Raw genomic sequence first — 25,000 nt, forward strand, 5'->3', positions numbered from 1 at the left:
CTTCCACCAGGCAGGCCAGCCGGCCCTCTGAGAGATAAGGCTCACACTTTGGACTCCACAGCAGCGATGGGACCCCCGCCCCTCCAGCTGGCAGGCGGGCTCCCTGCCTGCTTAGGGGTCTAGGCCGAGGCAGGGGGAGGACGGGAGAGTCGGCCACTGGCCGCGACCAGTAGGAGAGAGGGGTGCCTGCCACAGGTCGTCACCCTCGCCGCCTCCCCCGGCGGCGCCCCGCCCCGCACTCAGCCCTCATTACTGCAGCGCCTCGCGGGGGTCTGGCCCGGAGGCGAGGGCGCGCGGTCCCAGCCCTCCAGCTGGGCCGGCGGGTGTTGAGTTCAGGTGCGACCGAAAAGGGGACAGGAGGGCACTGCCACGGGAGCTGTCCTCGCCAGGGGAGGCGGTGGCTGCGGGAGGGCGGGGGCTGCTCGGTCCCCAGGGTCCCGCCCCTCTGCCCCGAGCGGTGCTGGCGGTAGGGAGGGGCCGGGCCGGTCCCCGCCCTCCTCGCCCGGCCCCGCGCTGCCCGGCTCTGGCGGGCCGCTCGATCCCAGTCCCAGGCCGGGCATCGGGGCTGACTGGCATCTCCTGGGAACCGACGGCGACGGGAAGCCCCGCGGGCGGGGAGGGCGGTGCAGGGCAGCGGCTGCGGTGACACCTGTGAGCACAGGTGAGCGGCGGGAGGGCTGCGCGGCCGGGACTGGGGTCTGGAAGCCGGGGCGAAGCGGAAGGCAGGCCTGGCCTCCAGAAGGCGGGAGGAGGGGAGCCGGGGGCCAGGCTGAGAAAGGACCCTGGGTAGGGAGCAGTGCGAGGGAGACGGCGCCCTCAGAGGGAGGACTATTGGGAGGCGGCAGGAGGGACAGCGAACGTTTCCTCCTCTGCTCCTAAATCGGAGGAAAGTAAGGGAGGGTTGAGTCGGGACCTCAGGCTCACCTGGTCGGGGCACAAGCACCTGCGCAGCCTCCTTGAGCCCACCGCCCCTTAGGAGGCCTCTCCTCTTCCAGGCCCTGCCCACTCGAGGGCGGGCCCTCCCTCCAGGTTTAGCCGGGAGGGATGGAGCCCCACGCCTGGCCACCAGCTCCACGGTGGTGTTCCCAGAGGCTGGCAAGGACCAAATATACAGCCCGAGAAACTCTTCTTCTATTTGACTGATCCCTAAGGCCAGTGGCCGGAGAGCTGGCCCCACTCACCTCCCTGTCTGTGGCCAGGAGGGTTCGGGTAAGAGAAGGGCAAGCCTTTCAGTAAAGGCCAGACAGTAAATATCAGCGACTTTGCGGCCTACACCGTCTGTCCCAACTAGCAAGAAAGCGGCCACAGATTATTAGGAGACCAGCAGAGGAGGCTGGATTCCAACAAAACTGTAGTTATGGACACTGAATTTGAATATCATATAATATTTACTTGTCCCAAAATATTGGTGGCTTTTTTGCAGGGGGGCAGAAGTTGTTCCAACTGTGTAGCTATGTAAAGGCTTGCAGGCTGTATAAAAGCTGGTGGCAAGGCCGGGCGCGGTGGCTCACGCCTGTAATCCCAGCACTTTGGGAGGCCGAGGCGGGCGGATCACAAGGTCAGGAGATCGAGACCACGGTGAAACCCCGTCTCTACTAAAAATACAAAAAATTAGCCGGGCGCGGTTGTGGGCGCCTGTAGTCCCAGCTACTCGGGAGGCTGAGGCAGGAGAATGGCGTGAACCTGGGAGGCGGAGCTTGCAGTGAGCCGAGATCGCGCCACTGCACTCCAGCCTGGGTGACAGAGCGAGACTCCGTCTCAAAAAAAAAAAAAAAAAAAAAAAAAAAAAAAAAAGCTGGTGGCAGACTGGGCTGTCTCCAGCCACCCCCACTCCCAGCCCACCCCACCCACCAGGGCCTCCCTCCAGCTTTTTCCCAGGCTTTATATGGGGAAGGGGATATATGGGGAAGGGGATGGGGTTAGAACCCTCCCACCTGGGTGTATCCAGAAAGCCTGAGACCTGTCTGTGACCCTTGTTCCCATTTGAGACCAGTGCAGGAGCTTGTACCCCAAATATGCACACATGTGAGAGAGGAGGTACATCTCCAAGGGGCTTCCTACACAGTATGTACCTGGACCTACCCTACTCCCATCAAGTCATAGATGAGGCAGCCATGTTCCCCCCAACAAGTGACTAAGCCCTTGGCCCTCTCCTCCCCCACTATACCCTCCTGCCCAGGCCCCGCACCAGTGTTGGTCTCCCACCTGGTGCCATTCGCTGATTGGGAATGGCCCTTCCATTCCTCTCTTTTCTCTCTTGCAGCCCTAGAGGACCTCTTTCTCCTGGACATTGAAGATATGGCCCTTTGGAGGTGACCCAGCAGAGAAGGGATGAAGGCCTTTGGTCCTCCAAATGAGGGCCCCCTGCAAGGACTCGTGGCCTCCCGCATTGAGACTTATGGGGGTCGGCATCGAGCCTCCGCTCAGAGCACTGCTGGCAGTCTCTATCCCCGAGGAGGCCTGCTGCTGGTGAGTCCAGACTGTGCCCCAAAAGTGACCTGGTGGGGCAGGAGGGAGGACACCCAGGCTGTGGAGCCTCTGTCCCCTTACAGGTTCAGAGGTTGAGCTATTCCTGCCCCTTACCCTACTCTTCTTTCCTGGGTTGCAGGGAAGAGGAGGGCAGTGACAGGGCCAGGCTCCAGGGATGTCACACCCCAGTCCCAGGCAGCTGGGCAGGAGAGGCAGAGCCAGGAGAAGCCAGGCCCGTAGGGGAGTGCTGTTAGACAGGTCTCAGACAAAGAGCTGCGGGTAAGGTCATCAAACCCCAGAGCTGGCGCCTCCCAGGCACCCGCCTCTGCTTGGCAGGGGTTTGAGGGCTTCCTGAGATCTGCCTCTCCCTGAGTCAGGATGAAGATGAGCAAAGGTTCAGGGTGTCCCTGCTCCTCCAGTGGTGGGTAGGGAGAGGAGGGTGCCTGCCTTGGCTCCACCCCTGGTTGGAACTGCCTGGCCCTCCTCCCATCCTGACCAAGGAGATGGGTGTGGAAGTCAAGTCTGTCCCTCAGCCTGCAGGCTTCCCCTCCACCTTGAGGACAGTTCTGCTTGTGGCTGGGATATCCCCTGCCTCACTGCACGAGAATTTTGCCTGTGGAGATGGGACTTTCCTAGGCTGTGGGTGAGAAGGGAGACTAGGAAGCATGTGGGGTAATTCAGGCCACAGGCAAATGAAGGAATGTGACCAGGCCTGCCCTGGGAGGAGCCATGTGGTGGCAGTGGCCTCAGCCTTTCACACGGAAGGGCAGCCACTCCCAGCTGGATGGGATGCAGGCTGCACACCCCCGGGGAGGAGGCTGCACATGTGTGTGCCCTCGTCCCCATGTGTCAGGGAGGCTGGTCACAGACAAGGAGAGTTACGAGAGACCAGAATGCTGTGTGCACCATGCCTTGTCCATGCACCCCCCGTGGTACGGAGAGCAGGAGGCAGTGGAGGCACACACACCAGAGTCCAGGCATGTGTGTGCCTGTGCACCTGCTCGGCAGGAGGCCCCACTTCTGCCCCAGGCCCACTCGGGGAGCCAGGCTGTCATGCCCCTGCCCACTCAGCTTAGCCTTGCTGGCAGCAGCCGCTGTGACTCAGGGCAGGAGCAGCCCACACCAAACTGGTTTGCGGGGAGAAGTGAGCCAGCCCGACTTACCAGGGTGGGGGAACAACATCTAGAGCCAAGACTGCCCCCCTACTACCTCTCTGGGGTTTCTGGGGAAAGAGAGGCACCCCCAGAACTTCCCCTACTCCTCTCCCAGGATCCCAGTCGCCGACGCCTCCAGCAGTATGTCCCCTTTGTCAGGGGTTCTGGCCAGTCCCGAGGCCTGTCACCCATGAGATTGCGAGATCCAGAGCCCGAGAAGAGGCACGGGGGCCATGTGGGGGCTGGCCTGCCTCACTCCCCCAAACTCAAGGTAAGGGGGTCCCTCTCCTCCCATCCCCACGCATGCAGCCCCAATTGTGATGGCTCCACAGATGACCGGCAAGCCCCAGGGGCTGAGACCACAGGTCCAGGAGGCTGCTGCCTGCCAGTCAGACATGGCTCTGCGTAGGGCCCCTCAGGGATATATCTCTCCTTGGTCTATGAATGGCAACCAGGGACTTTGACTTGAGATACTTTGATTAAATGTGGATAAACGATTGATATTGAGCTTTCAGTTTTTGAAAATTACCAAGTCAAATTACCAAGTCGCTGAGAGTCAGGTATGCTCCCTCCATCCTCAGGACCACACCATCCTTTGCCGCCGCTGTGAGCCTCACCCCTCCTCTCGAGCCACATCCGGATGGAGTGAGTGAGGGTTAGGAGTGTCTGTTGCTCACATTACTAGGTGCCAAAGAAACCTGTAAAATGGGCCGGGCGCAGAGGCTGATGCCTGTAATCCCAGCACTTTGGGAGGCTGAGATGGGTGGATCACCTGAGGTCAGGAGTTGGAGACCAGCCTGGCCAACATGGTGAAACCCCGTCTCTAGCAAAAATGCAAAAAAAATTAGCTGGGCATCATGGCGGGCACCTGTAATCCCAGCTACTAAAGAGGCTGAGGCAGGAGAATCGCTTGAACCCAGGAGGTGGAAGTTGCAGTGAGCCGAGATTGTGCCACTGCACTCCAGCCTGGGTGACAACAGCAAAACTCTGTCTCAAAAAAAAAAAAAGAAAAAGAAAAAAGAAACTTGTAAAATGTAAGCCATGCTACCTCATAAAAAAATGCCATTTTATGGGCAAATTGTCAGTGGTGCCTGAGACCACTGGTTCTCTAAGTCTTGTTCTGATTCACTTGAAGTTCCCTCTGAGTGTCTGTTTCTGTCCCTCCCCTACCTCATTCTGATTCAGGAGACCCATGGAAAGCCTCTTTCCTGTCAGGGAGCCTAGATCAGACCCCTCTCCAGGGATCTTTCTGCAGACCAGGGTGCCTCTTCACCCACATTCCAGCAATGCCTTTTTCCCTGGAATTCCAACTGGGGCCGACCCCTGTCCTCCAGGCCTCCGTGTCCCCACTCATACTCAGTGCTGCTTGCCATCTCCCATTCCAGACACACACACACTTAAACACACATGCACACACACACAGCCCTCCTGGAGCCCTGTGGCTGGGTGCCAAGGATGTGGCCAGAGCTGATGCCCTGCTTGGCTCCCCCAGGAAGTCACCAAGGCCCATGAGCTGGAGGTGAGGCTGCACACTTTCAGCATGTTTGGGATGCCCCGGCTGCCCCCTGAGGACCGGCGGCACTGGGAGATAGGAGAGGGTGGCGACAGCGGCCTGGCCATCGAGAAGTCCTGGAGGGAGCTGGTGCCTGGGCACAAGGTGAGCCTGAAACTCACAAGGTGAGTCCGTCCCCACGGCGTGAATGCACACATAGATTCTGCTCTAGAGGAGGGAAAGGCCTTGGGAAGTGGGGTCATGTGGAAAAAGCATCTGGAAATGCGTTGATCTGGGTTCAGACCCCAGCTCTGCCACTTACTAGTGAGACCTTGGTCAAGACAGTAAAGTTCTCTGGGCCTCAGTTACCACGTATGTAAAGTGGGGATAATACCACCTACACATTGGTTTGAGGATTAAAAGTTCATGGTCATGTACAAAGTGCCTAGAACCTATGAAGTGGATCAAGTAGCACTTAGCAGCTGATACATGCCATTCTAATTATCATTCCCCACTGAACCAGCATTCTCCCCACCCCAGGAGATGAGCCGGGAGCTCTGCCACCAACAGGAGGCCCTGTGGGAGCTCCTGACCACCGAGCTGATCTATGTGAGAAAGCTCAAGATCATGACCGACGTGAGCCTCCCTCAGCCCCAGCCCCGGCCCCATCTTCCCTGCATGATCCCCCATCCTCCCAGACTGGAAGACAGGTCACTGGGGGAGGGAGGGGCAGGATTTCAGGCCAGTCTGGGATCCAGGAAGATAGGTCAGCAGTACTGAAGTTGATGGGGGGTGGGAGGTGGCACTGAAGGGCTGCGCTGGGTCCTGAGACCCTCATCCCCCTCCCTGCAGCTCCTAGCCGCTGGCCTGCTGAACTTGCAGCGAGTGGGACTGCTGACGGAAGTGAGTGGGTGCTCGGGGGGGATCCTGGCACAGCCCGAGCTCTGAGCCTGGGGATGAGGGTGGGCCCTGCAGCCATCCCTGTCTACATTCCCACTGCCCTATTTTTTGGGACGCCTTGCCCTCCCTACTTCCCTGTTACTGGGGACTCCAAGCAGGCCACAGGCCCCCCATTTCCCAGACTGGCATCCTTGAGATCTTCCGAGCCCACTGCCCCGTTCATCCCTCTTCACCCCCGCCCCTGCTGTCCAAGCTTAGGGTCCTCACCTTTCCTGGGCCAGTGCCACCCCTGGTGACCTGCCAAAGGTGTGCTGCTCAGTTCTGCTCCCTCCTCCAGGTGTCAGCTGAGACCCTGTTTGGAAATGTCCCCAGCCTGATTCGAACCCACCGGAGCTTTTGGGAGGAGGTGCTGGGGCCCACCCTGGAGGAAACTCGGGCCTCGGGCCAGCCCCTGGACCCCATGGGTCTGGAAAGTGGCTTCCTGACGGTGAGGCCTGTGAAGGGCTGTGTCCGGATGGGGCAGGACTAGGAGCCCGCGGGGGTCCTGTGTGTAGGGCATGCCCGCAGTACGCAACTCTCTGTGGTTTGAAGGGCCGCAGGACACAGCCCCTACCCCTCATATCACCTCATCTCCTCCCTGCATGCCACAAGTCTGACCTCTGTGCCACAGGTTCCTTGTTCTTCTGGAGGCCCTTATGAAATGAAAATCTGTCTCAGGGAAGGGTCACACCTCAGCTCCCATCAACTACAAAAGCTGGGTGCAGCCAATGGGGCCTAAGTGAGGGGACCCTTAAGATGACTTGGGCGGGTGTAAAAGGCCACAGGAGGCACCCGGGGCATGGAGAAGAGTGACAAGAGAAAGCAAGAGGGCCTAGGGTCTGACTTTCTTCTACAATGTTACCTAGCCAGGAAAATGTGGGCCCTGCAGGGAAAAGTTGCAGTGGGGTAGAGAGGGAGGCGTCCTTCTCCTGGGAGCCTTAGGCACCCCCTCCACAGGAGCAAGGCTTCTGAGCAAACCCTTAGGTGGCCACCCCACCCCCAGGGTGAAATGGGATCTGCAGTGTCCTGAAAACGGTCCAGCTGAATTATTGATGGTGGGAGAGTAAGTTCAGAGCAGCAGGCCCCAGCAGCACTGTGGATGGAGGGAGCTCAGAGAGCTCTAGGTCTGTGTCGGGACCTCAGGCTCCTCCCTGGCATCCAGAGAGAGGCCTAGCCTTCAGAGCATTCCTGGGAGGATCCTGGGAGGCAGGGACTGTCAGGAGGGAGCTGGGCTCAGGGACTCCATGAGACTCTCTTCACCTGCTCCTGGGTCCTGCAGCCAGAGCCTGTATTCATGGTCTTCTCCCTGTGCCTGCTCCCCACCTCCTGTATCTGTCTCTCCAGTTTGGCCAGAGGTTCCACCCCTATGTCCAGTACTGCCTCCGAGTGAAGCAGACCATGGCTTACGCCCGAGAGCAGCAAGAAACGAACCCTCTCTTCCATGCCTTCGTGCAGGTGGGAGAGGGGTGCTGGGGAGGGGGACGGGTGCATCTTAGCCAGCCAGTCTCCAGCAGAGCCTGAGGCTGAGTTCACCACCAGGCAGGGCAGGAGGGAGCAAACCCCTGAGCCCCACCCACCTTCCCTGCAGTGGTGTGAGAAGCACAAGCGCTCCGGGAGGCAGATGCTCTGTGACTTGCTCATCAAGCCCCACCAGCGCATCACCAAGTACCCACTGCTGCTCCATGCTGTGCTCAAGAGGAGCCCCGAGGCGCGAGCCCAAGAGGCCCTGAATGCCATGGTAGGTGCCCCGGGGGGGCTAGGACTCTGGTGCGTCAGGGACTGGGTCTCTTTCTTAGTGTGTCTGTGACAGTGTAGCGCTGTGCTGTGGCTGGCGTTGGTTGGGAGAGGTGCCGAGCCGTCCCTCCTCCCGCACCCCCAACCCCACCTAGATCGAAGCCGTGGAGTCATTCCTGCGACACGTCAATGGGCAGGTCCGCCAGGGCGAAGAGCAAGAGAGCTTGGCGGCTGCAGCCCAGCGCATCGGGCCCTACGAGGTGCTGGAGCCCCCCAGTGATGAGGTGGAGAAGGTGAGAGGGCAGAGGGAAGGGCCCAGGAAAAGCAAGGTCCCAGGGATACTGGTGAAGGGGGGCTTGGCGAGGCCAGAACGCCCCGTCCTTGGGTGCCACGAGGGTGTCCATCATTCCTTCCCGGTGGTGACAGTCCAAGGGGTAGAGGTCAGAAGAGTACAAAGCAGGCACTGGCAGGCTTCCTCTAGCCCATGGGGGAAGGACAGAAACAGAAAGGTGTTGGTGGCAGAACCAGGAGCCGCTCTTGGCCAGGAAGTCCAGGCAGCCTGCCGAGCACCCTGACCCCTCCCCTCTGTGTCCCTCAGAACCTGCGTCCATTCTCCACCCTGGACCTGACATCCCCCATGCTGGGGGTTGCCTCTGAGCACACCAGACAGCTGCTGCTGGAGGGACCCGTGCGAGTGAAGGAGGGACGAGAAGGGAAGGTGAGGGTGCTGCGGACAGAGTGGAGGGGACGGGGCATGGTGGGAGAAGGTAAGAGGCAGAAACGCCAGAAGTGGGAGAAGAGGGGTTTTGGGGAAAGGATGTGGTTCTGGCTAAGCCCCAGTCATTTGTGTGACCCTGAGCCAGCCACTTTCCCTGCCTGTAAATCGAGAGATGGGACCAAAGTGACGGCCCTGGCCACTCCCACATTTGGGCTCTGCGTGTGTCCCTGTGTGTCTGAGCACCATGCCTGTGCCTCCTCCTGGACCAGCCCCGCCCCTGGCTCCAGCTGACCCTGTCTCTTTCCCCTACGCCCCCACACCCAGCTGGACGTGCACCTGTTCCTCTTCTCTGACGTGCTCCTCGTGACCAAGCCCCAGCGCAAGGTGGACAAAGCCAAGGTCATCCGCCCCCCTCTCATGCTGGAGAAGCTCGTGTGCCAACCCCTGAGAGACCCTCGTACGTCCTTCCTGTGGGGAGCCTTTTCTTCTCCCTCTTCTTAGCGAGGGGAAGGAGGGGCTGGGATGGAGATCAAATAAAGGCTGGCCTCTCGAAGGTTGTCTCCTCCATCCAGACAGCTTCCTGCTGATCCACCTCACTGAATTCCAGTGTGTCTCCAGCGCCCTCATTGTGCAGTGTCCCAGTCCTACAGACCGTGCCCGGTGGCTGGAGAGGACCCAGCAGGCTCAGGTACGGGGAAGCCAGGGATGGGGAGGCATGGGCAGGGGTCCCCAGAGCTCAGAAATGGGAGCACGGCGGTGGCTCACACCTGTAATCTTAGCACTTTGGGAGGTCGAGGCGGGAGGATCACCTGAGGTCAGGAGTTTGAGACCAGCTGGCCAACATGGTGAAACCCTGTCTCTACTAAAAATACAAAAATTAGCCACGCATGGTGGTGTGTGCCTGTAGTCCCAATTACTCTGGAGGCTGAGGCAGGAGAATCACTTGAGCCCAGGAAGTGGAGGTTGCAGTGACCTGAGATAGTGCCACTGCACTCCAGCCTAGGTGACAGAGTGAGACCCTGAAGAAAAAAAGAAGGAAGGAAGGAAGGAAGGAAGGAAGGAAGGAAGGAAGGAAGGAAGGAAGATAGATGGGAGCAAAGAGGGGAGGAGGAGAGAGAGGCTGGGGTGGGTTCAGGTTCAGACTGGACAATCTGATGTGCCCCAAAGAGGGAGGCAGAGCCTCCACCATCCATCAGAAGATGGAAAAAGCCTTTGGCCAGCTACTGTGCCAGCCACTGGGACAGCCCAAGACATGGCATCCCCTGAAGGTTTGTACAGCCCGAAATGATTAACTTCTAGAAGTCATCTTCCATTTGCAGACATTTACAGGGCACTTGCTGAGTACAGGCGCTAGGGCTAGGTGCTAGGGAATCAGAAAAGAATAAACCACCATTCTTGCCCTCAAGGTATAGGTGCTGTAGCCTAGTTAGAGTAATTAGTATACAAATAATAGAAAGACGTTATGTAGAATGAAGCCGGGACAGAGAAGGGAGCAATGCATTGTCTGCTGGGTCTGTTTGGAAGGAACACAGAGGAGCTGATGTCTGAGCACCATTTGGGAGGATACCTAGGAGTATGTCAGGAAGTCAAGGGCGGAAGGGAAGGGCATTCCACATGGAGGAGCAGAAAGTGCAAAGGCCAGAAATGTGAAACAGTTGTGTGTGTTGAGAGGACTGCCCCCATTAGTATTGCTACAGTATAAAGTACAAGAGTAGATACAGCAGGGAGAGGCTAGCAGGTAGGTGCCACCAGGTCATGCCCATCTCTGGATGTCACGATAAGGTATCCTGTAGGTGAGCTTTGTCCTTTGGATGACAGAGGGCCAGTGAAAGGGCCGGGCAGGGGAGTGATGTGAGCAGATAAAAAGCAGGAGGAGGGCCGGGCGCGGTGGCTCAAGCCTGTAATCCCAGCACTTTGGGAGGCCGAGACGGGCGGATCACAAGGTCAGGAGATCGAGACCATCCTGGCTAACACGGCGAAACCCCGTCTCTACTAAAAACACAAAAAATTAGCCGGGTGAGGTGGCGGCGCCTGTGGTCCCAGCTACTCGGGAGGCTGAGGCAGGAGAATGGCGGGAACCCGGGAGGCGGAGCTTGCAGTGAGCTGAGATCGCGCCACTGCACTCCAGCCTGGGCGACAGAGCGAGACTCCGTCTCAAAAAAAAAAAAAAAAAAAAAAAGCAGGAGGAGTTCAAAAGAAGAGAGATGCAAATGGAGCTGTATTAGGTCCCATAAACTTGGTGGCCTAAAACATATCAGAAGCTTAATCTCTCATAGTTCTGGAGGCCAGAGGTTTCAAATCAAGGTGTGGGCAGAGCTGAGTTTCCTCTGAAGGCTCTAGGGGAGAATCCCTCTTTGCCTCTTCCAGCTCCTGGTTGCCCCAGGTGTTCCGTGGCTTGTGGCAACCAAGTTCCAGTCTCTTTTTCTGTCTTCCCCTGGCCTTCCTCTCCGTATGTCTGTGTCCAAATTTTCCCCTCCTTTCTCTTACAAAGACGTGAGTATTAGATTTCGAGCCCACCCTAAATCCAGAGAGAGCTCATCTTGAGCTCTCAGGATCTCTGCAAACCTGCAAAGACTCTTCTTCGAAATCAGGTCACATTCACAGGTTCCAGAGGGTAGGACACAGATATATCTATCTTTTGGGGGGCCACTATTCCACCCACTACAGGAGTGGAATGGCCAAAGGGGGTGAAGATTTGAGTTGGACTTTTAAGGATGGGAAGACCATGAGCAGAAGAATCAGAGGACCAATTGGGCTGGATATATTTCTGGAATAACGGCCATATCTGCCTAAGTCTGGAGCACAGGGTGTGTGAGTGCATGGTAAGAGGCCAGATTCTACAGACCCTCAGAGCTGCAGAACCCTGTGGCCTGGATGGGCTTGGGTTGAATAGGGTCGACAAGAGACAGCCCACCGTGAATCCTTTGTTTTTTTTTTTTAGACAGAGTCTTACTTTATTGCCCAGGCTAGAGTGCAGTGGCATGATCTCAGCTCACTGCCGCCTCAACTTCCTGGGCTCAGGTGGGTCTCCCACCTTAACCTCCCACATAGCTGGGACTGCAGGTGTGCACCACCACACCTGGCTAATTTTTTGCATTTTTTTTGTAGAGACAGGGTCTTGCCATGTTGCCCAGGCTGGTCTTGAACTCCTGAGCTTAAACGATCTGCATACTTCGGCCTCCCAAAGTGCTGAGATTACAGGTGTGAGCCACCGTGCATGACCCTGCCATGCATTCTTTTTTTTTTTTTTTTTTTTTTTTTTGAGACGGAGTCTCGCTGTGTCTCCCAGGCTGGAGTGCAGTGGCGCGATCTCGGCTCACTGCAAGCTCCGCCTCCCGGGTTCACGCCATTCTCCTGCCTCAGCCTCCGAGTAGCTGGGACTACAGGCGCCCGCCACCACGCCCAGCTAATTTTTTTTGTATTTTTAGTAGAGACGGGGTTTCACCGTGTTAGCCAGGATGGTCTTGATCTCCTGACCTCGTGATCCGCCCGTCTCGGCCTCCCAAAGTGCTGGGATTACAGGCTTGAGCCACCGCGCCCGGCCGACCCTGCCATGCATTCTTGAGCAAGGGTGAAATCAGTGGGTTTCCTCTTGAATTGGGTTTTCAGGAAATCAGGTAGCAGTGTGCTAGGTGGGCTGGAGGAGGGAGAAATTGGTGACAGGAGGTTTATTGTACTAGTTTGGGTGTGAAACATGGAAGGTTTAGTGCCACAGCCTTAGGGAGACATTGCAAAAAAGAACAAAAAACAAAGGAGAAGAAAGGAGCTAAAGAAGAGGGAAGAGGCAGGGGAGCTTTAGGGACACTGTGGTTAAAGTCTATACTGAGTTCAGAAAAATCCATGTGATTTTTCATGTGACCTTGTGAAAGTTATATGACCTCCCTCAACTTCAATTTCTTCAACTGCAAAACAGATATACACAATAACAGTATCTGCTTCCTAGGGAGACTCAAAGCTGTCTTTCAGCTTAGGCACACAGGCTGGTGCCAGCACTGGGCACAGGCTCAGGAACTCCAGATACCCAGGGGCAAAGAGCACAGTTGGCCTCCTGAAGTTTCAGTTTGGAAGACTGCATTGGCAGTGGGACCCCAGAGAGAAATGCAGTCATTAGAAAGGGAAAGGGAAACTCGTTTGTTTAGTTATTGCTTCCTCGGTGAGGTGGCTTTAGGGTAGGAATATTTGAACAGCAGCCCTTTGAAATCGAGGCAGCCAAGATACACCCTAGTGGAGATATCTTAGGGGCTTTGGGAAATGCAGAAAGAAAGACCCGGAATTCAGGTGAAAAATAAGGACAAAAGACACACCCCAAGGAGAGGCAGGTGGGTTTTGTGATGAGAGTGGTCTCCCATCTGCCCTGTCCCCTGCTTCCAGCTACGTTCACAGGCCCCTCTGCGGGGCAGGGGCTTCTCTCCACCGCTTCCGCCTAAGCCTAAACACATTTTCCCCTAGGCTGGACTGACTGGCAAGTGAATCATGCTGGTGGCTAATCAAATTTTCTTGGCCAGGCGTTGTGGCTCACCTCCTGTAATCCCAGCACTTTGAGAGGCTGAGGCAGCCAGATGGCTTGATCCCAGAAGTTTAAGACCCAGCCTATGGCCAACATGGCAAAACCCCATCTCTACAAAAAATACAAAAATTAGCTGGGCGTGGTGGCGTGCGCCTGTAGTCCCAGCTACTCGGGAGGCTGAGGTGGGAGGATCGCTTGAACTTGGGAGGTAGAGCCTGCGGTGAGCTATGTTCCCACCGCTGCACTACAACCTAGACAGCGGGGTGAGACCTTGTCTCAAAAAAAAAAAAAAAAAAAAAAGTTAAATAAAAAATTTTCCTGAAGGCTAGAGGCTCAAGGGGAGCCCAAGGACAAAAGCAGAAGCTAGTGGCATCAGTGTTCCTAAAGCTCCACTTCCCCAGGACAACCAGTGGGGGTGGCAGCGAGTGCCAGGCTGCCTTTTTTCTTTGCCACCTCCACCTTCAGAACTTTCTCCTCTTTTGGCCGGGCGCGGTGGCTCAAGCCTGTAATCCCAGCACTTTGGGAGGCCGAGACGGGGGGATCACGAGGTCAGGAGATCGAGACCATCCTGGCTAACCCAGTGAAACCCCGTCTCTACTAAAAAATACAAAAAACTAGCCGGGCGAGGTGGCGGGCACCTGTAGTCCCAGCTACTCCGGAGGCTGAGGCAGGAGAATGGTCTAAACCCGGGAGGCGGAGCTTGCAGTGAGCTGAGATCCGGCCACTGCACCCCAGCCTGGGCGACAGAGCAAGACTCTGTCTCAAAAAAAAAAAAAAAAAAGAAAGAAAGAACTTTCTCCTCTTTTTTTGGTTTTTAGTCACAGAACAGCAGCCAGACCCTCACCTCCTCCCTTTAGAACCCCCAGGGCTACTAAAAATTACCGGTATTTTATTAAGCAAACAACTCAGCCCCCGGTAGCCTCACTCCAGGCTAACAGGAAAGAGCTGTAAAGATCTATAACCAAGATACGCACCAAGGCTCCCTGGCCTTCCTTAGCAAAACAAACAGAACCGAAACTTTGGAATTACTTTTCCTGCCATTGTCTTACACCAAATTCTTAGGGACTCCTCTCTGGAGCCATCAGTCCTTATAAACTGAAGAGGGCAGTAGAGTCTCTGTTGGTCCTTTTCATGGCGCAGTCCCCAGGGGTCAGACTATTGTTTTCTCGCCCTGGCAGAAATGTTGACTTGCAGATTTATTCCTAGCGGGTCTAGCTGTGATGACTCACGCTTTCAGAGAAAGTAAGCTTCTCCAGGGAAAAGAGACTGAACCTTGGGGAATGCCCAGGGACTGAGAAGAGGAAAAGGAACAGTGACAGGAACAGAAAGAGCTGTCAGAGATGGCGACCGAGAAATGAAAGCAGGGAGACTGAAGGAGGCAGCCGAAGCTAAGAGCCAGGGTCTGAAGGAGAGGCCGGAGCACCTGTCAGGGAGTTACTTCACCCCTTGGGGAAATGCAGTGCACGCAGGACAGACAGTCCGCAAGTGGCCAGGCACAAGGCCCAGCACTGTATGGGAACTCCATAAATGTTTGCCATTGTCATCGTTAGGAGAAAGGGGTGGTCTTTGGGCCTGGGTAGGGCCTGCTGCTGATTGGGGAAACGTATCCGCATCTGTTGCCCAGGAAGTCAGTGGGCACCTTTCAAAGCTCGGTTTTAGTCCAGCACTGGGGAGTTCTGGGAGGAGAGTAGGTGAATCTAGGAGCCACCCCAGAGACAGCAGGGAAAGGAGGCATTTCCTCTCCACGGGGACAAAGGAAGGAGAATCCTGCTGGGGGCCCTCCCTTCCTCTTCTCAGTTTTGTAGGGGTGTCACATTCTGGCTCAAGCACCAATTTCCTTTTCCTTTCCCGTCCTCCCCTCTGCCCCCTCTGTGTCTCTCCTCTTATCCAAGCCAAGAAAATCCTCCCAGGGTTGCTGGAGAGGCTTTGGGCTCACCAGGAAGCACCTCAAAGAGGCCCATCCCCATCCCTCCCATTCCCCCGACCCCCCGCCCCGTGCTCATGGCTTGGGTCGGGCAAGGGGCAAGTTTAGCAGAGATGCTGGCATTGGACGTCCCTTACAGAAACTCTGCTTCCTTCCAGTTCTTTTCTTTCACATAATATCCCTCCCCTGGCACCCCAAACGCAAACCTGAATTTGGTCCTGTGGGGCAAAAGGGCACCCCAACAGGACAAGCAGGTCGGCCCAGCGCCTCCACCCTCCCTTCTCTCACTCCTTCCCTCACTTCACATGGAGCTGGGAGATGAGGCCTGGGAAAGAAGGAGTCCTGCCCCAGGTCCTAGCCCTGGCAGGTTTCCTGCTCCCAGGCACCCTCCCCTGCTCTGGCCAACAGACCACATCTTAGGAGACTGCTGTCACCCTTGGGACTAAGTGACTGGAGAGCCAGAAAAAGCAGAATTGGAAATACAAGGCTGATGTCATTTTCCTATCCCCGTTCATCCATTTCATCCCTTGTCCCGACCCAGCTGCCCCCAGGGTTTCTGGAGAGCCTTTGGGAAAGTCTAGGTGCCCAGGAATTGCTGGCTCATATACTTCAAACTGGGGAGATACTGGAAATATTTCACAATTAGTATAGCATGGGCATCAGCCAATCAGAAGGCAGCGTGCACTAGAGGTCCTTTGCTGTGCCAGATGTTCTCCCCCTGGTTGCCAGATCATGGGGGTGGGGGAAGTGGATGAGACCCAGACAGCAGCCATTTCCTTACCAGCACAGAAGACTTCAATATTTAACAATGATATGGCCATACCAGCAAGTGCTGACATTAGTGCTGCCCACTGCAGCCACCGGTACCTCCCTTTTGCCAAGGCTTGCCTCCGCCTCCAACCTCAGCTCTATCACCTTCTCTTCCCTCTCCTTCCCCCTCCCTCTCCCCCTCCCCAAGCTAACAACTGACCTTTCATAACTCTTTACCTTTCAAGGCTGTGCTTGAACGTGTTGCATTGACTGAACTAGGACTCAAAGAGCAAGGCCCTGCCCCAGCTCTGCTTCTCCGTACCCGTGGGACCTTGGGCAAGTCACTTCACCTCTCTAGGTCTAGGCTTCTTATCTGTAAAATGGGCTAGGATTCATGTTCTCCACACCACAGGGCAATGGTGTGTATCAAATGACCACCTGTGCAAAGGTGCTTTGAAAATTTTTTCTCAGATGGCGCCATTTCATTCTGATGGTACCTGTATGAGATCGCTGCGGGGGGAGAGGAAGACAGACAATATAATGCGTCCTCTCCTCAGCCTTCTAGGAACTTTCCTCCCTCTGAAGGACAGCAGAGACCTCAGCCCAGGACAAAGCCCACCTCTGCCCATGTTCTGCCCTCCTGCTCCTCCCAGCTTCAGGGCAGAGGCCCAGGTGGTAGGAGAGGGACGCTCTTGAAGGAGCAACCAGTACCAGTTCAGAACACTTATTCCACCATCACCACCAACCAGGGAGGGCTTCCTGAAGGAGGGGGCAGACCTGATAACGGGTCTGCCAATGGGACATGAGAAGCAGGAAGACTGTACAGGTAGGAAAAGGGCCATTCTGTTCACCCCACTCACCCCCAGCACTAGCTCCAGAGTTTGCTGCCAACCAAATCCCGGCACCACCCCACTTTCTTACTGTAAGAAGTACCCCCTTGGGCAGTTACTTAACCTTAAAGTCTCCATGTCTCAGTAGTAAGGTAGGGGTAAAAATATCTGGTTCATGGGGTTTTTGTAAAGATTAAATAAGGTAATGTAGGCCGGGTGCGGTGGCTCACGCCTGTAATCCCAGCACTTTCGGAGGCCAAATGGGGTGGATCACAAGGTCAGGAGTTTGAGACCAGCCTGGCCAAGATGGTGAAACCCCGCCTCTACCAAAAATACAAAAATTAGCCAGGCATGGTGGCAGGCGCCTGTAATCCCAGCTACTCAGGAGGCAGAGGCAGGAGAATCGCCTGAACCCGGGAGGTGGAGGTTGCAGTGAGCCAAGATCATGCCACTGCACTTTAGTCTGGGTGACAGAGTAAGACTCCATCTCAAAAAATAATAAAATAAAATAAAATAAGGTAATATATGTAATGCACTTAGCAGGGTGCCTGGCAAACAACAAGTGCTCAATAAATGAGAGCTCTTAATAATGAAAGTGTCCTGTCCCAGATCACCCTACAGAAACTGAAGGCAGAGGAGTACGTTCAACAGAAGAGGGAGCTCCTGGCCCTCTACCGGGACCAGGACAGGGAGTCCCCCAACACCAGGCCCTCCACGCCTTCCCTGGAGGGCTCTCAGAGCAGCGCAGAGGGGAGGTAAGGCTCACATGGACTACAAGGTCTCCCCGCGTAGGGGGCCACAGACAGGGAGGGGAAGACACAGAGGAAGCCCTAAGGCTGAGAAATGGCATCACTGTACACTTTCGGTGGAACTGGGAATAGATAGAGGAACACAGGCTATAGGGCAGGGTAGGGAAGGTCGGTATCAGCAGTGTTGGGTCGGGGGTGGGGGTGGGGCACAGACAGCCTACAGAGTTAGCCAGCCTAGAGGCACGCAGGGGCGTCCTGAGAGCAGCAGGCTCGAGAATGAAGGTAGGTGTGGATTTGCAGAACATCAGAGCTGCCAAATCCCCCAGTGTGAGAGGTCCATCTAGGATAGCACCACTGCTTGGCAGCAGCTTAAAGAGAAAAGAAGAATCGATCACTGAGGATAATATCAAGTAAGTTCAGGAAGCACTCAGCAAAAACCTGACCACCCACTCGATACAACATCCTGGACCAGGTGCTATGGATAAAACAGTTTAGAGGCAGCCCGCACTCTCTTAGGAGCTTAAAATCTAGCCAGCCAGATGAGAAAAACAATCACAGTGCGATGGAAAGGCGATACCAAAATAAGTTTGGAGGAGGGGCCGTTTCTGGATGTAGTGATCAAGGGAAGCTCCCTGGACTTGAACTTGACCCCTATGCATCTGACTCTGCCATTAATTGTAGGACTCCTGAGTTCTCGACCATTATCCCCCACTTGGTGGTGACAGAAGACACAGATGAAGATGCTCCCTTTGTACCAGATGATACCTCAGACTCTGGCTATGGCACTTTGATCCCAGGCACCCCCACGGGCTCCCGCTCCCCACTGAGCCGTCTACGCCAAAGAGCCCTTCGGCGGGACCCTCGCCTCACCTTCTCCACCCTGGACCTCCGGGACGTCCCTCTGCGTCCCCAGCCTCCCAACCCCCAAGCTCCTCAACGCCGAAGCGCCCCCGAACTGCCAGAAGGAATCCTCAAAGGAGCCAGTCTTCCCCAGGGAGACCCACCGACCTGGTCTGAGGAAGAAGAGGGGGCCTCCGTGCGAGGGAATGTGGTGGTGGAAACACTGCACAGGGCCCAGCTTCGGGGCCAGCTTCCCTCCTCCCCAGCCCATGCTGACTCTGCTGGGGAAAGCCCCTGGGAGTCCTCAGGGGAGGAGGAAGAAGAGGGGCCTCTGTTCCTGAGAGCTGGCCACACATCCCTGCACCCAATGCGGGCTGAGGACATGCTCAGAGAGATCCGGGAGGAGCTGGCCAGCCAAAGGATTGAGGGTGCCGCAGAGCCTGGGGACAGCAGGCCACGGAAGCTGACTCGGGCCCAGCTGCAGAGGATGCGGGGACCCCACATCATTCATCTGGACACCCCTCTGTCCACATCGTAAGTGCTGGAGGGAAGCTGGCCTGGGAGGGGACAGACAGGGATGTCTGTATGGGGTGGGGGATGCAGAAAGAGGGCAGTGCAGGAGCAGGGGCGGAGGCAAGAAGGGCTCTCCGCCTCTCTTCACCCGACTCTCACCCATTGCCACTGACTGTCGCCTAACACCCCCTCCTGTCTTTTCAGAGAGGTGTGAGGAAGGCAGAGGACCTTTGGCATGCATCTCTCCCAGAGGAGATCTCTCCCCAGTAGTGCTGGTCACCTTCTGGCATCCGTGACTCTACCTCAAGGACCACATTTCCCAAAGGAAGCCTGGCCCAGGCACCCTGCCTCCGGCTCTGAGGACTTTGGGGATCAAGAACTGTAAATTTATGTATCATAGGTGCACCTAAGCCCCACAGAAAGTTGTGCATAAAAATGACTGCCCTGGCTGGGCATGCCTGCCTGTAATCCCAGCACTTTGGGAGGCTGAGGTGGGAGGATCCCTTGAGCCCAGGAGTTCCAGAACAGCCTGGGCAATATAGGGAAACCCTGTCTTTATAAAAAAAAATTTTTAAAAATTACCCAGGTGTGGTGGTGCACCTGTGTCCAGAGGCTGAGGTGGGAGGACCCCATGAGCCCAAGGGTTGGAGGCTGCAGTGAGCGCACTCCAGCTTGGGCAACAGATGAGGGTGGGCGGAACAAGAACCTGCTACTCCTGTGTCAGTTGGCGTGATGGTGGTGGGCTACCTGGCCCTAGTGCACGGCTTTTCCCATCTCACCCCTCAGGATCTGGGCCTCTGCCCCTGCCTCCCATCCTGACAAACCACTCTCTCTAAGAGCAGAGCTTTAATTTCAGAAGTTTTAGTGTATTTACAAAAGTCCACAGCTCCAGCTGAAGGCCCCATTGTTCCGTGCTCGCCCCCGCCTTGGGACAGTTCAGCTTGCTTTGTGCTTGTCCAGGCAGAGGGCATAGGACTGCCAAGTTTCTATTAGTGTAACATGATTGATTTTAAAAAACAACAACAACAAAAAAAAAACAAAAACAAACAAAAACTGCTTATGTACTGTGAAAAAGGCTCAGGGACGAACCAGGAGCCCCTGAGCAGCCTTGCTGGTGAGGACACCCAAAACGGGCATGAGGCATAGCGTCTCTCATCCGGGCATGAGGCATAGCGTCTCTCATCCTCGCAACCACCCACTCAAGCTCTTGAGCCCACGGCGCTCCTCTCTCCGCGCGCTCAGTGCTGTCAGCTGCGCGCAGCTGAGAAAAGCTATGTACATCTAGAGGGTAGCACCAAGTAGGCGGCTGCTAGCCCCTGTTTGCCCCTCCAGGACCCCTCCTCTCCAGAAAAAAGTGGGGTTGGAAGGGGATCTTGCAGGACCATCCTTAGAGCTGCCCGCAGGGGCGCAGCCTCATCTGAGAAGACCGGGCCCGGGCGGGAGGGCGGCGGGGCCGCACAGCGCCTCCTCGATGTCCTCCAGGCAACCCAGCAGGTCCATGTCGCGGAGCACGCGGCCCAGCAGCTCCAGCGTGGCCTCGCGTCGTGGCGTGCGCCGCCTCCAGGTCGCCAGCATGCTGTATTGCGCCTCGCGCAGGCAGCGCCCGTTCTGCAGCTCCAGCCGATCGATCTCGTGGTCGCTCAGCCCTAGGCGCCGCACGAATTCCTTCCAGCGCAACGGGGGCACGTTCTCCACCACGGCGTACAGCGTCGCGGGGTCATCAGCTGCGGGGACGCAGGCCGGTGAGCGTCGGGCGGCAACCCCAGGCCCCGCCCCGCATCCCGCGCCCTCCGCTTCTCCTGGTCCCTTCTGGGAGGCCGCCCGCGCTCACCCGGCCCTCCCCCAGCGTCCTCCCCCCAGTCTCCAGCGGCAGGAGAAACTCACTCTCTAGGCTCTGTGGCTTGTGGGCGCTGTCCTCCCACTTCTGAAGGGGAGTGGGGATGGGGGCAGAGGCGAGGGCTGTTGCAAGGATGGGGTCAGCCCCTAGGTAGGGTGGTGCCATCTCTCTGCGGGAAGCCGCGAAGTTGGGACAGTCACCGGGGGTATAGGTGGAGCTGGAGGTGAAGGTGGAACTGGGCATGGGACTGAAGCCCAGGGTGGGGGTGAAGCCTGGAGTGGGACTGAAGTTTGGGGTTGGGGCCAGGGGCTTAGTAGTAGTTCCTTCAAGCTCCCCCTGAAAGAGAGAAGGTGGTGAAGCATTAGTGGGGGAGCAAAACCAACCCTGGCCCTCTTTATTCTGGATAGGGGCTGGGACTTAGAGGGAATGAGGCGAGCGTCCGGGAGGTGAAGGATGATTCCAGGGGATCTGAGTATTAGGCAATTATGAGGAACGGTCAGGGACATCTGGCAGTAGCTCTCTGATTTCATCTCACCTCTTTTTCAGGTGTTGATTTCCCACAAACTGAGAAAAAAGAAAGAAAGCATCATAAATTTCACTTCCTCTCTCAGCCCTGGCACCCTAGACTCAGCTGGCAATGGGGACTTGTGGTGACACGCCTCAGGGCCTATGTGGCCCCAGGGACGAGAGAGCTACTCATGCAGCTCGACCTCTCTCCAGCCATCCCGGGCCACCTTCTACCCAGAGTCCGCAGCAGTGTGAACTGAGGGGACATTCCTCACCTCCCTCCACATATGTCCATCGCACCCACCCACATCCTCCCTCACCCCCACCAGCTCCATCTCCCTCCCAAAGGCCCCACTCACCAATGGCGTAGAGCTTGGACTTCCACCGTTGGTAGCGATACATTAAACCAATGAAGAGGAGGGATAAAAGGCAAAGACCAAAGAAGATGACCAGGGGCAACAGCACTGTGGTGCCTGGAGACAAAGCAGGTGTTGGTCAGAGGAGGGGGCAGAGGGGGGCCACAGGGATAGACGGATGGGTGGGATGGATGGGTCGGGGCAAGGAGGGGGAGAGGGCAGGTGAGCACGGTCACTTCTCCTCACCTGAGTCCTCAGTGCCCTTAACATTCTCAGTCTGGGGTAGGCACAACTTGGTGCACTCCAGGGTTTTCTTACAGCTAAAAGAAGAGACGGTACTGGTGAATAGAGGCCCTACCATTGGAGGAACGCAGAAAAACAGCAACACAGATTGTTGGACATCCTTTACAAATATTTTTGCTGTCTCTTGATATAATGTGTTTTGGGAACTGATGCAGAAGAATGAAACACAGTTAATCATAGGATCATTTAATTTTAGAATTGGCAGGGATCTTGAAAAGGCTGTGGAGAAAATGTGAAAAGCAGTCAGGGTCATCACATGAATTCCAGTCCATTCCTTGGCTAGCAGTGTGAATCTAGGCAAGCCATTAACCCCCAAGCCTCGGTTTCCTCATCATCACAGGGATCACCCACCTCTCAGGATTGAGGATTAAGCAAAATGATTATGCCTCATTTAATAAGTGCTTGAGAAGGTAACTAGCTCGCTGTTATGGGATTGCTGTTTCATCACTGTTTTGCTGATAAGAATCCTTTCGCAAAGAGAGGTTTAAGGGCTTTTTCTTAAATGACACTGCTAGTTACAATCCCTGACTTCGGGGAGGGGGAGTCAAACATGCATATGAAAAATTTAAAAATACATGTTACTGGGGCAGCCAGAGAGCACGCTGTAGAACTAGCAGAACTTCCACATTGGGAGTTGTCACTGGACAGTGTGGAGTGATGAGAACTCTAAGGGGTGGTGCTGGAAGGAACTTGAGAGAGTGAGTTCCCAGCAGGAAGCTGAAAGCAGGGAGAGGCACTGTAGCCCACCTCTCAAGCTCATGGTGAGAACCACATAGAATAGTATAAAAGTGCTTTCAAGAAGAAACGGAGCCAGGTGTGGTGGCTCACGGCTATAATCCCAGCACTTTGGGAGGCCGAGGCGGGTCAAAGTCAGGAGATCGAGACCATCAGGAGATTGAGACCATCCTGGCTAACACAGTGAAATCCCATCTCTACTAAAAATACAAAAAAAATTAGCCAGGCATGTTGGCAGGCGCCTGTAGTCCCAGCTTCTCGGGAGGCTGAGGCAGGAGAATGGTGTAAACCCAGGAGGTGGAGCTTGCAGTGAGCCGAGATCGCGCCATTGCACTCCAGCCTGGGCATTAGAGTGAGACTCCATCTCAAAAATAAAAAAAAAAGTGCTTTCAGGAAGAGACAAGCCAGGTGCGGTGGCGCACTCTGGGAGGCTGAAGCGGGTGGATAACCAGGAGTTTGAGACCAGCCTGACCAAACTGGTAAAACCCCATCTGTACTAAAAATACAAAAATTAGCCAGGCATGGTGGCACGTGCCTGTAATCCCAGCTACTCGGGAGGCTGAGGCAGGAGAGTCGCTTGAACCTGAGAGGCAGAGGTTGCAGTGAGCCAAGGTTGCGCCACTGCATTCCAGCCTGGGCAACAGAGCAGGACTCTGTCTCAAAAAAAAAAAAAAAAAAAAGATGAAGATTAATGGAAAATAAATAGCTTTGTGTCAGATGTGTTGCAGGTTTTGTTTGTTTGTTTTTGGTTCTCATAAATTCACCAAATGAATGTCATTATGCTTTCTTTAAATATAAGAACGGCAAGGCCCAGGCCAGGCTTGGTGGCTCATGCCTGTAATCCTCGCACTTTGGGAGGCCGAGGCGGAGGATTGCTCGAGCCCAGGAGTCCGAGGCTAGCCTGGGCAACATCATAGGACCCTGTCTCTACAAAAAGTAAAAAATTAGCTGGCTGTAGTGGTGTGTGCCTGTAGTCCCAGCTACTCAGGAGGCTAAGGCAAGAGGATGGCTTGAGCCGTGGAGGTGGAGGCTGAGCCATGGTTGTGCCACTGCACTCCAGCCTGGGTGACAGAATGAAACCCTGTCTCAAAAATAAATAAATAAATAAATAAAAGTCCGGCTCAGAGATGTTAAGAAGCTTGCCCAAGGTCACATAGCCAATAAGTGGCTATGCTGGGGTTCAAACTCTGAGAGCCCTCAGAGTTTATTCTTTGCAAGTGAGTGACAAGAACAGCCACTGTGGAGCCAGGAGTGAGGAGGCCTGGACACAGAGACTAAGAGGGAAATACCATATTTCATCAAACCTAAGATGCAATCAAGAATAAAAGGCACTTTTCTTTACCTGACTACTCAGACACGCACAAAGCTGCCAATTAAACCTTGATGAATCATCAATTACAGGAAGTTTGATTTCAGAGCTGTCAGAGTATATGTCCTAGAATCAATGAACTATCGTAGATCCTATGGCCCAAGAATCTACATATCTGAGTTGGAAGGGCTACAAGTCCTTGGGGCATGATCTTCTATCCTCAAAGACTCCTTAAGATTTGAAGAGCGAGGCCGGGTGCAGTGTTTCAAGCCTGTAATCCCAGCACTTTGGGAGGCCGAGACGGGCGGATCACGAGGTCAGGAGATTGAGACCATCATGGCTAACACTGTGAAACCCCGTCTCTACTAAAAAATACAAAAAATTAGCTGGGCGTGGTGGCGGGCGCCTGTAGTCCCAGCTACTCCGGAGGCTGAGCCAGGAGAATGGCATGAACCTGGGAGGCAGAGCTTGCAGTGAGTCAAGATCGCACCACTGCACTCCAGCTTGGGCGACAGAACGAGACTCCGTCTCCAAAAAAAAAAAAAAAAAAAAGATTTGAAGAGCAAGGGGAAGGACTGCCTGGTGTCTTAACAAAGTGTCTCCCACTCAGCCAGTAGGAGCCTGAGCACTCTGGGGCATCCTGGCATCCGTTGTCCCACTAGTGGCTCCCATCAAAGTCACCCATCCCAATCCATGCCACCATCCAGTGCCCAGCAGCTCTCAGAGATACTCACTTACTACAGGAGACACACTCGTTTTCTCTTAGAAAGAACCCTGCATGGCAGGTGCACACGGTATTCTGTTTCTCCTGGCCTGTAGGGAGAAGTGCAGCACAGCTAAAGAAGGAGCACCCTGCACCCTCACCCCACAGGACAGAGGAAGTGACGAGGGAAAGGGTGGGGGCGGCCAGAGAGGAGTTGGTCGTCAGACCCACAGACTATGGGAGGGGAAGGAAAGGAAATGCCGCTACATGGGGAAGGGCCAGTCCCTGGGGTGGGGAGAGGGCTTGGCGTCAGGAGAGCTGCACTCACAGGAGAGGTGCACGGTCCCATTGAGGCAGAGGCTGCAATTGAAGCACTGGAAAAGGTTTTCACTCCAATAATACCGGTACTGGTTCTTCCTGCAGCCACACACGGTGTCCCGGTCCACGGTGCAAGAAGAGATCTCCACCTGGCCCATTTCTGGTGAGGGGAGAAGATGGGGTATGAGTCCTGCATCCTCCTGTCCCTGCATCTCCTTCCTGATATTCCCCTAAGTGTGTGTCTGTCTCTGTAACACACACTCACATCCATGCAGTGTCCCAACACACACACCTTCCTGCCCACACCAACCAG

At 55.5% G+C, this 25,000-nt stretch overlaps 2 protein-coding genes and 1 long non-coding RNA gene across 20 annotated transcripts in view; 1 reads left to right on the top strand and 2 right to left on the bottom strand.

The window, feature by feature from the left end:
- Window positions 1–141, bottom strand: part of LOC107000736 (uncharacterized) — a 92,742-nt gene extending 92,601 nt beyond the window's left edge. For all 4 annotated transcript variants that reach the window (XR_013400789.1, XR_013400788.1, XR_013400787.1 and 1 more), the window contains exon 1: window positions 1–141. This is a non-coding gene — a long non-coding RNA (uncharacterized LOC107000736).
- On the top strand, window positions 114–19,662 carry PLEKHG6 (pleckstrin homology and RhoGEF domain containing G6). 8 transcript variants are annotated; one of them, XM_077953331.1, is made up of 16 exons: window positions 114–336; window positions 2,264–2,469; window positions 3,739–3,894; window positions 5,116–5,280; window positions 5,656–5,751; window positions 5,968–6,018; window positions 6,353–6,502; window positions 7,399–7,509; window positions 7,643–7,792; window positions 7,944–8,081; window positions 8,387–8,506; window positions 8,831–8,963; window positions 9,079–9,194; window positions 17,127–17,272; window positions 17,948–18,640; window positions 18,824–19,662. In XM_077953331.1, exons 2-16 carry the CDS (start codon window positions 2,332–2,334, stop codon window positions 18,831–18,833), a joined length of 2,373 nt encoding a protein of 790 aa, XP_077809457.1. In that variant the 5' UTR covers window positions 114–336; window positions 2,264–2,331; the 3' UTR covers window positions 18,834–19,662. The 8 variants fall into 8 exon arrangements, with proteins under 8 accessions (XP_077809457.1, XP_015006370.3, XP_077809459.1 ...); XM_015150884.3 differs by lacking the exon at window positions 114–336 and adding an exon at window positions 494–661; XM_077953333.1 differs by lacking the exon at window positions 114–336 and adding an exon at window positions 494–661 and having other exon boundaries at window positions 5,659–5,751.
- TNFRSF1A (TNF receptor superfamily member 1A) overlaps window positions 19,453–25,000 on the bottom strand; it is a 14,228-nt gene continuing 8,680 nt past the window's right edge. For 5 of the 8 annotated variants that reach the window (XM_077953340.1, XM_015150885.3, XM_077953342.1 and 2 more), the window contains 7 exons: window positions 24,698–24,847; window positions 24,401–24,479; window positions 21,566–21,639; window positions 21,323–21,436; window positions 20,992–21,020; window positions 20,504–20,792; window positions 19,453–20,343 (listed from right to left, as the gene is read on the bottom strand). In XM_077953340.1, coding sequence (XP_077809466.1) covers window positions 20,033–20,343; window positions 20,504–20,792; window positions 20,992–21,020; window positions 21,323–21,436; window positions 21,566–21,639; window positions 24,401–24,479; window positions 24,698–24,847 — 1,046 coding nt within the window. In that variant the 3' untranslated portion in view covers window positions 19,453–20,032. Of the gene's footprint in view, window positions 20,344–20,503; window positions 20,793–20,991; window positions 21,021–21,322; window positions 21,437–21,565; window positions 21,640–22,892; window positions 23,000–24,400; window positions 24,519–24,636; window positions 24,848–25,000 lie in introns of those variants that run through there. The other 3 variants (XM_077953339.1, XM_077953341.1, XM_077953346.1) reach the window with 3 other exon arrangements.

This window comes from Macaca mulatta, chromosome 11 (assembly GCF_049350105.2).
Source record: "Macaca mulatta isolate MMU2019108-1 chromosome 11, T2T-MMU8v2.0, whole genome shotgun sequence".
In the NCBI taxonomy this organism is placed as follows: Eukaryota; Metazoa; Chordata; class Mammalia; order Primates; family Cercopithecidae; genus Macaca; species Macaca mulatta.

Excerpts from the sequence above, each read along its gene's own strand:
- PLEKHG6 (XM_077953331.1), top strand. The coding sequence starts at position 2,332 with ATGAAGGCCTTTGGTCCTCCAAATGAGGGCCCCCTGCAAGGACTCGTG. Across the intron at positions 2,470-3,738 it reads CCCGAGGAGGCCTGCTGCTG|GATCCCAGTCGCCGACGCCT; the intron begins GTGAGTCCAGAC and ends CTCCTCTCCCAG. Across the intron at positions 17,273-17,947 it reads CAGAGCAGCGCAGAGGGGAG|GACTCCTGAGTTCTCGACCA; the intron begins GTAAGGCTCACA and ends CATTAATTGTAG.